General features: G+C 41.3%; 1 protein-coding gene and 1 long non-coding RNA gene across 2 annotated transcripts; one reads left to right on the forward strand and one right to left on the reverse strand.

Moving 5' to 3' along the window:
* Positions 1-247: 247 nt before the first annotated feature.
* LOC122845713 lies at positions 248-5,093 on the reverse strand. Its single transcript, XR_006373110.1, has 4 exons — positions 4,603-5,093; positions 4,151-4,265; positions 3,790-3,837; positions 248-707 (listed from the first exon to the last, which is right to left on the reverse strand). It is a non-coding gene; the product is annotated as an uncharacterized LOC122845713 (long non-coding RNA).
* Positions 5,094-5,813: 720 nt separating this feature from the next.
* On the forward strand, positions 5,814-13,047 carry hhipl1 (HHIP-like 1). The gene is made up of 9 exons (XM_044142092.1): positions 5,814-6,213; positions 9,090-9,736; positions 9,819-9,962; positions 10,037-10,365; positions 10,747-10,873; positions 11,083-11,228; positions 11,309-11,390; positions 11,965-12,047; positions 12,135-13,047. Exons 1-9 carry the CDS (start codon positions 5,920-5,922, stop codon positions 12,698-12,700), a joined length of 2,418 nt encoding a protein of 805 aa, XP_043998027.1. The 5' UTR covers positions 5,814-5,919; the 3' UTR covers positions 12,701-13,047.
* The last annotated feature ends 1,297 nt before the right edge of the window (positions 13,048-14,344 follow it).

Here is a 14,344-nt window from a genome sequence, read left to right on the forward strand (position 1 = left end):
TCTCTGCTATCACTTTGTTTGATGTCTGACTATTTTAACTTATAATTTTATTTTACTTTCTTTATTTTTATGTTTTTTTATAAAAAAAAATTTTTATTTGTGTTATAATTATGTGTGCCATGAGCCTGTAGGACTTGTTTTCTTCTTGCGTGTACATGCCTAGTGGTATTGTAAACTTGTTCAAATTGTTTAATAAAAAAAAAAAAAAAAAAAGTTTAGGGTACGTTGCTTCCAGGTTGGTTTTGGAATGAACTTCCGGTTTGCTCTAAAGGCAATCTGGATGCTAACGATAGCGCTACGATCGTCATTGGTGACTCGTGTTTATTTGTTCTCCAGGTCAGTATACGGTAAAGAAAAACACCAAAAGTACCTTGTAAAGATGTTTACGTATTAGTTGACCAGAATATATCGTTGAGTCACTGTTTTTATGCACCGTTTTGTTAGTTTTACCAGGCGAGGGTAACTTCGGCAACATGCCAGGTCGCTCTGAGGGCCGTTACATCTTAACGTCTCCATGTTGGGCCGTTATATTTTAACTTCTCCGTGTTTAAAAAGTTTTATTTTGCTTTCTTTTAATGATATTCATTTAAAATGCAGTAAAGCTTTGTGACAGTTAATTTGTCCTGTCTCGTGCACGTGCCGTGGTTGTCTTCATCTGGGTGGGGGATGAAGGCGTGAGGGGACTGATGTGTGAGGTTCATTGTTGCCTGAGAAGACAAAGTTTATAAGACAGTGGCAAAGTAAAACATTAATATTGTGTAATATAAAAGGTTTGTTAACAAATAAAGAAAACGCAATCTGGATGCTAACGGCAGCGGTACGATCGTCTTTGCTGACTCCTGTTTATTTGTCCTCCAAATTGTGTCATCACTGTTACAGCAGTCCTGACACTCGGGAGCTGTGACAACGATAATGGAAGACCATATTCTTAAAGATCAATAAACTTTAAATTCTACTGAATATTTAACACTATATCCAGAAGACATTTAAAATTTTCAAAATAAGTTAACAAAGCAACAAATAAGATGAATTATGAAGTGTTTGTAAACCACACTGTTCATAAAATTATTCCAATTGATAAATATTAGAAATATCCTTTTTACAAAATAAACATAAATAAAGCTTTCTGTTGTCAGGTAAGTGTAACCTTTGTTTGAATGGTAGAGGCATCTCAAAGTATCCTTCGTTTTTCCTTTTTTCTTCCTTGAGTATGTTCAAAAACATGAGCTCCTCCTTTGCGAGCATATAGTCTCTTCCTTCTTTGTTCTTTAAATCTGACTTTGGCACATTAATTATATCCAAGGGAGTCACCGGGGCTTTCTCTGGATGCTCTAATGAGCCCTTTCAATTGTTCATAAAGTATTAACAGTTTTTCTCTCTTTTTATTAATTCTTCCTTTAGATAGGCTATCATCTTCTCTGTTAACACAGGAGGGCGCTTGGATCGCCTTGGTAACGCTAATTCAGTTACAAGATCCATATTAAGTTTCACCAACTGTTTCTCTCTGCATTTAACCTTCTTTAATTCCTGCCTTGACACACTCTCTGTATCTTTCTGATTCATTAAGTCTTCCATTTCTTTCATTTCTGTTTGAAATAACAGCATCTTTTCAACAAGCTGTTCTGTTCGTCTCAGTAGCGTTTCATTAATTGTTTAATCCGTTCCTTGTTCGTTTTGACTGTTTTCCATATCCATTCTGTTAACATAACGGTACTGTACCGTTGATGCAGCTCACTGCTCCGTGCCATTGCCTTACCGTTACTTCACTCGCTCTTAATCCTGAGGGCAAAACTCTAATTATAGTAATAGTTTGAGCTCATGAAGACGTTATTATGTTTCTCTGGTAACTATAGAACATCTATTAGAAGCCATTTATTGACAGTGGCAATTATTATTCTTATCCAAACTAAATGATAACATTTACCTATAGCATCCAAAATGTTTTAAAAAATAGCATGAATCTTTTGTATTCTCCTTATAGCATTTCTATGAATTAGACTAAATTTCTTGACTGCGCGGATTCATGATGATTGGAACCTTTCGAACACGGCGTGTTTGAACGGGGAAGAAGTAGATCTGGACACCGGGCTCTTTACTGACTGATGCAACTTAAATGAGGGAGCTGTCAGCTTAACGGTATGATAGAATAACAGAGAAAGTAACCAGATATTTCTTATATGTCTTTAAGCTCAATAGTTGTTTTTTTATTGTTATTGAACACCCTAGCTGTTTTTTTATTTTTATTTTGGCAGGCAGTTGTCGTCTTTCAGTGATAAACAAATGTCCATCCTTATATAAAAGATCATATAATTTTTATACACGTTACTAATCTGGAGACAGTATAACTTAAGGGAAAAAAGCAATATAGATCATCTTACTCAGTTTTATTTTTTGCCTAATGGATGATATTGTTGTTGTTTTTACCCTTGTTTTATTTACATTGTTTTTTACAGATGTCCACCATCAGTGAATGATGCTACGCTGAACAACGCCCCGGCACCGCAGAAAAGCACAGCCTTGGAGAAGGAATGCTCTGATTCAAAAATGAGTCGGAGCATTAAGGCGTCAATTTCTGATTCAGAGAATGAGAAAATACAACGAACCTTGGGTAGAGAAATACAGAAGCTCCATGCCATCTTACTATGCCATCATAGTAGTGGGCATGACGTCCATTGAGAGACAGCCATTGATTAAAGCAAATCAGGAGCTAAAGATTCAAGTGATGAACATAGAACAGGCTTCACTTGAAAAAGACAAGCTGCGTCAGGAGACAGATGAGGATTTGCAAAAAACTGTTGGACGTAATCAGAACTTTAAAAGATAATGACCTCCTAGCCCCACTAGAAAGGGTTGTAAAGTGGGCCAAACGCAACCTGGGCAGGAAGTTCCAGCTCTTCCCCCTCCCCCCAGAGCAACGGGACCAGGCTGTGGACACAGAGGATGACCTGGACGGATCCTCCCTGCTCATCCCCCCACCCTGTCATGACCACTTCAGCCACCATGACAGAATCGCTACCACCGGTGGGTTCACTGCTCCACCATCTTCACAGGTAACGGTTGCAGCCAGACAGGTGGGGACCCTGAATAAAACACCTAACTGGTCCCTGTTTGTGATCCTGGAGGACTCAAATGTGGCCAAGTTTCCAGAGTTGAATAACCTGGATCTTCAGGTGGTTCCAAATGGAGACATCTGACCCACCTCTTTGAGAGAGCATCTCCCTGGGCGTCAACCACAGAGCCCAGAGGGACAAAAGAGCAGCTGTGAAGGAAACGAGAGCAGCACTGAGAGCAGCCAGGGTCAAGTGCCCAAATGCGGAGATCTTTGTCCCTGCGATAAATTTCTCGCTGGCGCTGCCCCTCCAAGAACAGGTGACCGTCACTCACATGAACATTCACATCGCACAGCTCAGCCGTTTCATCCCGGCGTTGGAGAGGCGGGCCTTCACGGTTACCAGGGACAACATCCACTGGACCAAGGCCAGCGCAGCTCGTATGCTCAGCCACTGGAGCGAGTGGCTAAAATAGATTGCCCCAAGAGCCTTCATAGGAAGGAGGGGCACTCTGATATTGTAAATAAAAATATATGTAATCTTTCAAAAACGTTCACCCTCAGTGATTCACAGTGTTCCCTTTTAAATAAGGGCTTAATTTTCATTCCCACCCAGGGCAACAATCATTTGAATCAAAGCATAATGCAAATGAGGTATGATTTACAGAAGTATCATAGAAGGACCAAATTGGCCATTTATAATAAAGATGATGTTGGTAATGACAGTAGTAATAACGTACCTTTTATTCCAGAGTCAGACTGGTCTCCTCCAATCACCTCTCTTCCTCCTGAGGTGGACAAATTAATTTCCCAGGACATAAATTATTTTGATAAAGAATTTACATTTATTAAAACCATACCTAACCTAAACACAGACGAAACTTAAGCACTAAAAGAAATAATGATCAATAACAACATTGTGATAAAAGCTGCTTTTAAGGGCAGCGCCATAGTTACTATGGAGGGATACAAACAACTATATAATGAAACATATTATGAAAAACTAGAAACTCCAATTTATACTGACACGTCCCCCTTGTAACCAAAATTCTAGATCATTTACATAAAGAGACATTTATTAATGCAAAACAAAAATTTTACCTGCGTGGCTCCTCTGAACCCAGAACCAGGAGGTTTTATTTGCTCCCAAAGATTCATGAGGAACCGGAAAAGTGGAGCAAACCTCATGAGATCCTCCCTCCGACTGTGAGGCCTACTACACAGCAGAGTTTATTGATCATTATTTATATCCTCTATCAATTCAGCACAAAAGCGACATCAAAGATACTTATGATTTTATTGAAAAAATGTAATTAATTTCTCCACCTCAGGACTCAATTTTACAACATTTTGACACAACACACAAATTGGATATAAAAGCTTTTTTCAAACCCACAGACACACATGCTCCTATTTAAAACTAGTTACCATCCAAGGCACACTTATGCTGGCCTAATTAAATCACAACTCCTCAGATTTCACAGACTTTGAGGAGGCAACTAGGACTCTGTTTCCTGCTCTTCGTAAGAGAGAGAGGATATTCCAGATCCTACCTGAGAGCATGCAGGAAGAACCTCCTTGAGTCCAAACCCCCGATGAATCACCGATGATCACAAGCTTCTCCTCCTCCGCAGGACGCCTTGTGTATAACATCACACAGAATTTTACAAATCCAATCTGACACTTCTTTGCTTCCTACAAAAGAAAAAAAAACCTGAGGGATTTCCTCGTCCGTGCTGAGGTAAGACCTCTGAAGAAAGCAGAGGTCAAAGGTCAGGGTGGATTCTTCAAGCAGCTGCACTGGGTACAAAACAAATTTACCAACAATCTTAAAATCAGACCAGTCAGGAAACCCCAAATAAAAAAAAAATTGTTTATTTGATAACCTGCCAAATTTGTCGGATCAGTGATGTGGGTGAAACGAGTAACAGGCTCCTTACCCGCTTCACCCAGCACAGAGATAACATTCAAAAACAAAAACACACATGCACCCTCAGTGGATGTGTGCCCCCCAGTGCAGGACTTGCCCCTCCACTGGGGGAGGGTAAGGGGTCCGATCCCTGACCCCTGACCCTGAACCCAACCCCAACTCTATACCAAAGGTGTACTAGAAACTAGATATAGTTTCTAGTAGTAGTTCTAGAAAGTGGTGGGGAAAAGTTGTGCAGGGCCCCTTGGTGTTGAACAGGTTGGACTGTGCATTTCCAGTCTCCAGTTAGAGATTTCTTCAGTTCCCTTACGTAACTCAAAGCCTACATTTATTTTACTTCATTTATGCATTCATTCTTTCTATCCTGGTTATCAAACAGCACAGTATGCTCAATATTTTTTGCAAAGTAATTTAAAAGCTTGCCAAGTAAATCCAGCAGATTGTATCAAGTAATTGAGTTGGATTATTTATTTCTCCTGGACCAGCAGGGGGTGACCATCGCTTGTGTTGTGTTGTTGATTTTACAGCAACCCCTCACATCCAGCATGCATGTAGCGACAGTGGAGAGAAAGCACCTCTTCATCTAACTGCTCCTCCAAAAGTTCCAGAAAAAACCCCAGAATATCACAAGTTTTCCATATTGCATATACACTGTTTTTACCTTTAAATTTATTTCTTTATTGTTATGCGAAGTTCTTCCTGCGGTATTCCTTGCTGAGATTTTAAGCTGCAGGTTTCCTTGTTGTCGTTTCCTGCTGGAAAGTTGGAGCCTGTGATGTTAGAGCTGCCTGACAAACAGCCCAAATCTTCTGCAGGTTGAGCGGGATCCCTGCAGTGTGCAGCTCTGATCGTCACTAGGTCGCTGAGTTCAGAGCGAAGTCCAACCTGACAGGAAGCCAGAGCTGCTCTCCCCACCTCAGTCTTCCCTCCGCTCACCATCATGCTGCAGAGTTCTGCTGGAACTCCGGGCCGACCCGGGCTCCGGCTGCAAGTCGTTGTGTGTGTGTTGTTCCTGTGCGTGACACCTGCAGCGCTTCACCCCCAGTGTTTGGACTTTAAGCCACCCTTCCGTCCAGACAGAGATCTGGAGTTCTGCATCATGTACCGGGAGTTTGGCTGTTGCGATCGCCAGAAGGACCAGGAACTGATGGCCAGATATTACCGGATCATAGAAAACTTCACAGAGACGGGCCATGAGAACTGTGTGGGCTTCGTGTTGGAGCTGCTCTGCCAGGTAAGCGTCCAGGACAAAGGTCAACTAGTGCAGCACGCAGGTTTTCATCTGATCAAAACATCCAGATTCTTGCATAACATGAAGCTCTGCAGCTCTGACACGTCTGCAGAGTCGCTGCGTACATGAGGCTTCATCTCAACACAGTAGAATGTCACTGAAACTTTCTTTTACAAACTGTGTTCAAAAAAGAAAATAAAAATATATAAACTACAGACTTGAATAATTAGGATTTCTGAATTTACATTTTGACAAGACAGAATTATGTTTTGTTATGGACCAGAAATTATGTAAAAGAACTTGCATAGTTAGTGACTTAAACTGTGTGGCCTGAAATTTGCCTCCAAAAATAAAGTAAAGAACCTCAGTTATTTCTGACCAGAATATGTCATTTAAGTTCAGTATTAAACAAGTTCCATCTACAGGTGTTGGGTCTATTTTAGTTCCTAACCTGCAAGGAATCAACCAAAAACACAAATTGCTTTTCTGCAGAAAAGGGAAGCTGAGCCAGACGCAAAGAACCGCCGTCATACTGTGGTCAACTCCGTCGGCTCTCTGTCCCCTACTGCCTTTTATTATGATTACAAGGAAAGAGGTTGGGCTTCTTCACACAGTCACACAAAGAAAGGATCTTTACTACGGGATATTCTGGAACCTTCTGTGGACATGCCCTGACAAGGACATGAGGCTGACCAGTTACTAATCAGGAAGCTGATAACAAGCAGTTAATGACCAAAGCAGCTGAGGACACAGGAATGTGTAAATGTTTCCAGCCTCCAGGCAAACATCCTAAAAACAGTTACTGATGTACCACAAAAGAAAGAAATCAAGCAAACAACACAGAAAATAACAATATGAAAACGTTACCTTTCAAATAAACTCATAAGTAAATGAACTTTGATAATTTTTTTCTAACAACAGGTTTTAGTTGAAACACCTGGACTGCTGTTATTATTTACCAGCTGCATTCAAAAACTTTCAGCTGATCCAAAAGGTAGCAGCAGGAGTTCTGACCAGAGTTAAAAACAAGATCATATTTCTCCTATTTTAGCTTCTCTTCACTGGCTCCCTGTTAAATCCAGATTATTATTTGAGATTCTTCTTCTCACATGTACAAACTTTAATAATCAGATCAGTTTTACTGCAACCTGGTCCAGTTCTGTCTCTTTTGGTGCTTCCTGCTCTGTCTTCTGGCAGACGGTCATTTATACTCGGCAGGGTTCTGGTTCTGGTTCTGGTTCTGCTGGAGGTTTCTTCCTGCTAAAGGAGTATGGCAAGCCATTTTAACCTAAATTCGGTTTTGCTGCCCTCACATTCCAGATATCTCAGATTGTTTTATGACTAGAGGTTTTAGCGATTTAAGATATCTCTAATTACATTCTGACTAGTTGAAATGACGTCAGATTTACCATTGAGTTGCATGGAGACGTCAAGATATCGACAATGAATTACTGACTATCTGAAATACACATTTCAGATATCTACAATTAAATTATGACTAGTCATAAAGTAAATTCAAGATACCTGGATTTAAGTTTTGACTAGTCATAATTTTAACTAAAGATATCTTGAATGACAACATAATTCAAGATATCTTAAATTTATTTTTGGATAGGAGAAATTTAGTTTTGATTAGTGAAAACTAAATTCTTAAAAGCAAATAATGACTAGACAAAACTAAATTAAAGATATCTTGAATTGTAATTTTAACTAGTCAAATTTCCTTTTAAGATATCTTTAAATGAATTAGAGATATCTTTAATTACGCAGCTTAAATTAACATTCTGACTAGTCAGGATGACATTACTGATATCTTGAATATGTATCCCGTAAAGTCAAAACATCCCTGACTTACGTGGCAATTTGAAAGTTTAATAAAACAATAAAAAATAGAAAAAAAACGAAAACAGATGTTTGAAAATGCACAACTTTCATGTTGAAAATGTTTAATTTGACAAGAGCAGTTTTAGCTTTTCAAAGCTGTTCTTAAAGTGCCTTCGGTTTGTCGGAAATGAATAAAATTCTGAATAAACTTTCTAGATTTGAGAAGCAGTCTTTTGGTTGAGGAAGTTTTGCGTTCTCTGCATTTCCAGCCGAGCTCTTTCTAATTTTTGGCGTTTACTGACAATTTTGTGCGGGAAACATAAAATTCTGCAGGCAACTGTTTGGACGGCACAAAGGGCCTTCCATGCAATTCTTAGTTCAGATATCTAAAATTGTAATTTTGACTAGTCATAATTAAAGGAGAGATGGTGGGGGGCCGGACGGACGGACGGACGGTGTATTGGAGGTCTGACTGGATGCTGGTGTTTTATTTATATAATTCTAAGTAATTTCCACTGTCAGTAATAATGTGTGTATCTGAGGATTCCTCTGCTCTTTGTCTTTCATCACGGCCTCATTGATGGCTGCATGTTGAAGCTCTGAGTTACATATCAGATGTTGTCCAAGTGTGACATTTGGAGACTCGTCACACTCGGACAACACTTGTACATCCTCAAAAATAAACGTGTTCAAAATGACATCTCTTATTGTGTTATTTTGATCAGTCTTGAAATACTTTATTCTACAGATTTATCATATTTTCCAGTCCATACGTTCAACACTCAGTGTGCATTTACAAGAAATAATAAAAAATCTGGGTGAAGCAAAATGTTTCAGTTTCTTTTGTGTTACAAACGTGATAGCTACAAACTACTTACAGTTGAAGTATTTTTGACTGCAAAAATAGAAAATTTATCTTCATAAAGAGACCATGAACTGCAAATGGTTCTAGAGCAGCAGCTGATTTAATTTGGGTTTACCTTTTCAGGTGTTTTTGGTGGTTCAGGGGTTCATCATCCCTCGTTTAATCCCTTTTCTCCATCTTTTGATCTCAGGAGTGTTCACCGTTCGCAGCTCACCTGTTTGATGCTGAGGATCCCAGCACCCCGCTCCGGACCATCCCGGGCCTCTGCCCCGACTACTGCTCCCAGTTCTGGAACCAGTGCCGCCCAATCATCCCCTTCCTGTCAGATTACGCACCTTTAAATCAGGCCAAAGACGACCAGAATCGTTTCTGCAAGCTTCTACAGCTGGATGATGCTGATTACTGTTATCCTCACCTACTCAGCAATCCTAAGCTGAACCAGAACCTGGGCCGGGTTCAGAAAGATTCTGACGGTTGTCTGCAGCTATGTCTGGAAGAGGTGGCAAATGGCTTGAGGAACCCACTGGCTATGGTTCACGCCAATGACGGTACGCATCGGTTCTTCGTTGCAGAGCAGGTGGGGCTGGTGTGGACTTACCTCCCTGACCGATCCAAGCTGGAGAAGCCATTTCTGAACATCACCAAGGCGGTGCTGACATCATCATGGGAGGGAGATGAGAGGGGCTTCCTTGGAATCACGTTTCACCCCAAATACAAATACAATGGAAAACTGTACGTGTACTACTCAGTGGAGGTTGGCTTTGACGAGAGAATAAGGATAAGTGAGTTCAGGGTGTCAACCAATGACATGAATCTGGTGGACCACACGTCAGAGCGGTAGGTATGGACTGGCCTGCACTCCAGAGTGGAAAACATCAGAATTTTAATGCTGACAGAATAAAACTTATTTTCTCTAAAGAGTAATTCTGGAGATCGATGAGCCAGCGTCCAATCATAACGGAGGGATGCTGCTCTTCGGAGATGATGGCTACCTGTACATTTTCACAGGAGACGGTGGGATGGCAGGAGATCCATTTGGAAAGCATGGGAATGCCCAGAATAAGTAAGTATACGATGGTGCAATGAGGCCAAGATTAAAGCTAAAGTTCATAAAGTGCAACTCTGGGGATGTTCCAGGTCGGCCCTGTTGGGTAAAGTTCTTCGAATCGATGTGGACAACAACGAGAAAGGTCCGCTGTACAGAATCCCCTCAGACAACCCGTTCATCCACGAGCCTGGCGCGCGCCCAGAGGTGTACGCTTACGGCGTCCGCAACATGTGGAGGTGCTCGGTGGACCGCGGAGATCCACAAACCAAACAGGGGAAGAGTCGGATCTTCTGCGGGGATGTCGGCCAGAACAAGTATGAAGAAGTTGACATCGTCGAGAAAGGTTGTAACTATGGCTGGAGAGCGAAAGAGGGATTCTCCTGCTACGATAAGAAGCTGTGCGCCAACAGCTCACTGAGTAAGAATGCTACGTTACCCTGCTTTCAGAAATATCTGCACTGTTGGCAGGAACGAGTAGATAAGCTTTAAAAATGTTTAATTCTCTAATGCAACTTTAACGCAGCTGCAAATTGAGTCAAACTGAGTCTCCATTCAACAGAAACAAAAACATTTGCAGCGATGTGTGGAGATGATTGTGATCAAATCAATCAACTAATCAATTAGAGAGCAACATTTTCTGAGGCCCTCAGGTTCTCTGCAGACCGTTCTACAAACCGGAGCCTTAATATTGGAAAGAAGCCTCACCATCAGTGTTGACAGTCCAGTGCCAGAGGACCTCGGGGTCCACAGCTTTTAATCTGTTGCTGCTCAGGCTGGTCATGATGAGGTTTCTTCTCAGATGACATGCTGCCCATTTACGCCTACCCTCATAAGAAGGGCAAGTCCGTGACAGGAGGATACGTGTACCGAGGCTGTGAACACCCCAACCTGAACGGCATGTACATATTTGGAGACTTCATGAGTGGGTGAGTTTACCATGCAAATATTGGTCTGTGGAAACACGGAGATAACAGTTTGTTTTGGTCCTTAAATCACCTGGATGTATAAAGTTAACAACAGAAAGGAATCAGGGAAGGAGACCAAGCCTGTTGTATCATTTAAAACCTTCTGCAGAGGTTTGGGATGCAGCAGGGAACCAGTCTAATATTCACTATGAGGTTTTTGCTTGTTTTAGGCGTCTGATGAGCCTAAAGGAGAATACAAACACTGGAGAGTGGAAGTATAATGAAGTCTGCATGGGAATGGGCCTGACTTGTGCCTTTCCTGGACTCATCAACAACTACTATCCGTATATCATCTCCTTCGCTGAGGATGAATCTGGTAACAAATCAACACGATGTTGGCCACAGGCTGCTTTTCACAGTTTTCAGTGATTCACCGGCTGTTGATGGGTCCTGCAGGCGAGCTGTACTTCATGTCCACTGGGACACCGAGCGCCACGGCACCTTCAGGAGTCATTTATAAAGTTGTAGATCCGTCAAGGTGAGTCACGTTTTTCTCTCGTCGTTAGGAGAATAAAATCTTCCCGCAGAGTAACTTTTCTTGGAAAAGGGATTAATCAGAGACATGCTTAACGTCCTTTGATTAGTTTTTGACCTTTGGGGGGAAATCTGTTATTTCAGCTGGACGTTGGGGTTCCAAGCTGTTTTTGTGTTTCAGTGAAACTAGAATTGAGTTCAGTGTTTCAGATTCACTTTAATGTCGAAAAATGATCAAATGTTACAAGCCGTACATGTCATCCAAATGGATCAGAACCAGAGTGACGTTGACTGTCCAGCACCGGCCCACTGAGCTCAGCTGATGGACGGAACCAAGTGAGGCAAAGATCAGAGTTTAGCTTTTTATTCTTCTCTACAATCTGTTCCCTCACCGAAGGGAAATCTAACCAGCTTCAGTCTGTTTACAGAAAACATAAACATGGTTATGTAAGCTGCAACGAGTGTGTGGGTGTGTGTGTGTGCGTGTGTGTGTGTGTGTGTGAGCAGACAGAAGAGGCTAACAGAGACGGAGGAAAAGACAGACAGTTATAAAGTATTTAGTTTCTGTTGGTTTTCAGACGCGCTCCACCAAGACGTTGCCACTACGAACCTCTTCCTGTCAGAGTCAGAAGTAACCTCATCCAGTTCGTTCCGCAGGAAAGTAAGTCCACCGTCAACCCGGACACAACCGAGCTTTTCCTTTCTGCCTTTCATATGGTTTCCTGGCATCTGCTGTGTTTGTCATCAGCTTTGATTGGGGTTGAGTTGCCAGCTGAAAACACGTCTGAAGCCGAACCCACCAGGACCTACGACTGGCTTCTGGACCTCCTGGATCGTCTGAGTGAAACAGGACAAGTACAGACCACCCCAGCTCCGATCAGAACCACCAGGTCACCCCAGAGTCCAAAGAGGAAAGGCCGCGGTCGGAAGGGGAAAGGCAGATCCAGAAGCACCTCTGAGCTTCACAACGGAGTGGTGAGACTGGTCAGGGATGAATTCCTGCATGGAGACCGTGGACGGGTGGAGATCTACGTTCACGGGGAGTGGGGCACCGTGTGTGATGACCTGTGGTCCATGGAGAACGCCCAGGTGGTCTGCAGACAGCTGGGATTCAAGTACGCCCTGAAAGCAGCCAGGAATGCTGAGTTTGGAGAAGGAAAGGGACTGCGGATTCTCCTGGATGATGTTAATTGCAATGGCACAGAGTTCAACCTGTTGAACTGCTCACATGCTGGAGTGGGGATCCATAACTGTGCCCACTACGAAGACGCTGGAGTGATCTGTGGAAACTCAAAACCCCCTGCAGAAGCCTAGAAGTTGGCAGCAGAAATAGACAGATGCTTCAAACTTAATGCTAAAATCAGGAAACCCTGAAACACAACAGATCCTCAAGGCTCATTAGAGGGAAGAAATTCTTATCAAGTCATGATAAAATGCTTTGAATTGTCAGATTGCAGCTTGTTCAGCAGAATAAGTTCATATCAAGTCATCTTGAGGTTTTAGATAGAATATATGGATTCAGTTCATTTTTTTCTTTTACTTTATTGAACGTTCCAAATTATAATAAAAATTACAACAATGCAACAACAATAAACGTTCAAAGCAGTGGGTTGAAGTGTGAACTTATTAAAAGCCACTTCCTCTCCAGCAGCATCACAAAATGATCTCATCTTGTTTATATTATGAAAGTACAACTTCATTCTACATCCTGATTAATGCAACACATTCAGTGATCATAGTATCAGTATTCAGCTCTAATAGTATCAACTATGAAATATTAATGTTGACGACAACAATGATGTAGCTTCATAATACATCAAGACAGTTTTTTTATAAACTCCTAGATGATTAGGTGATTAATCACAGGTGCACTGATTCAGTCAGCAGGCAGGTAGTTAAAGCCTCTAGACAAGATCTAGTGGATGAAGAGGGAAGCGGCAGGCGACAAAAACCCCCTCAAAGAACCAACCGATTCCCAACACCTGCAGCAGAACATCAGCTGGTTGCCTGTTGCTGGTTGCCTGTTGCAGGGCGCCGTTGCTCTACAGGAAGATCTCAAAGGAGAGCAGCAGTACACAAACACCTCTGTAGGTTTTAAAGTCACAGTTTGGTGTGTTTTCAGCACTTCATTCAATTAAAAATAAATGTATGGTTTTTACTTTGCTCAGCCGTAAACAAAGAATCTTATTGAATTTGTGAAACTAATTTAATTTAATATTTTTAGGCTGTAGAACCTGAAGTTGAAGGAACGGACTAGAGATGGTGGTATTGTTTCTACTGGATGAGGTCAGATAAACAGTTTTCCAGTGGTTCTGTTGGATCATCTATCAGTGCTGATGCTTAAACACTTTCTCTGTTATCTCATTTTATATCCAACATTTTTTTGGCACCCACACACTTTTCAAATTATTCAGCTCATTAAGGAAATCACGGCTATGACTTTTGATATTAATACTTTACACTTATTACAATATTCAGCTTTTGCTCAACTGAAATCTACTAAAAATCTCAACAGCTCGGAAAAACTGAGCTAAACTGAGTTCTCTTTGAAAGCTAACTACTTTACATGCCGATCCCTGAGGAAATATCTACCAAATTCCTCTTGAAGTGTGCAGCAAACCTCTGGAGTAACTTTTCAGAAACAAAGCCGTAGAGAAAAGCTCTACCTGTCAGGAAAATTGCGGTGTTTGCCAAGAATTTATATCCTTTTAAAATATTTTTGCAAATTTCTCACATTCTTGCAACTTTTTTTTACAGTTGACTTCAAATTCTTCAGCAAATCTCAGCAAAAACTTTCAGCTTGAAGCATTCACAACTTTTTTGCAGGAAAAACAAATTTTCTACAGATTGTCTTACAAGTTAATTCTGCACAAACTTTATTGTCATCTAGAAACTCTACAACCCTGGACATATAAAACAAACTAAGAATAAGAGATGGGTTAGAAGAATATAAACCGA

This window comes from Gambusia affinis, linkage group LG16 (assembly GCF_019740435.1).
Source record: "Gambusia affinis linkage group LG16, SWU_Gaff_1.0, whole genome shotgun sequence".
NCBI lineage: Eukaryota > Metazoa > Chordata > Actinopteri > Cyprinodontiformes > Poeciliidae > Gambusia > Gambusia affinis.

Coding starts and splice junctions, on each gene's coding strand:
- hhipl1 (XM_044142092.1), top strand. CDS start 5,920: ATGCTGCAGAGTTCTGCTGGAACTCCGGGCCGACCCGGGCTCCGGCTG. Junction 10,366..10,746: donor GTGCGCCAACAGCTCACTGA/GTAAGAATGCTA, acceptor GTTTCTTCTCAG/ATGACATGCTGCCCATTTAC. Junction 11,391..11,964: donor AAAGTTGTAGATCCGTCAAG/GTGAGTCACGTT, acceptor GTTGGTTTTCAG/ACGCGCTCCACCAAGACGTT.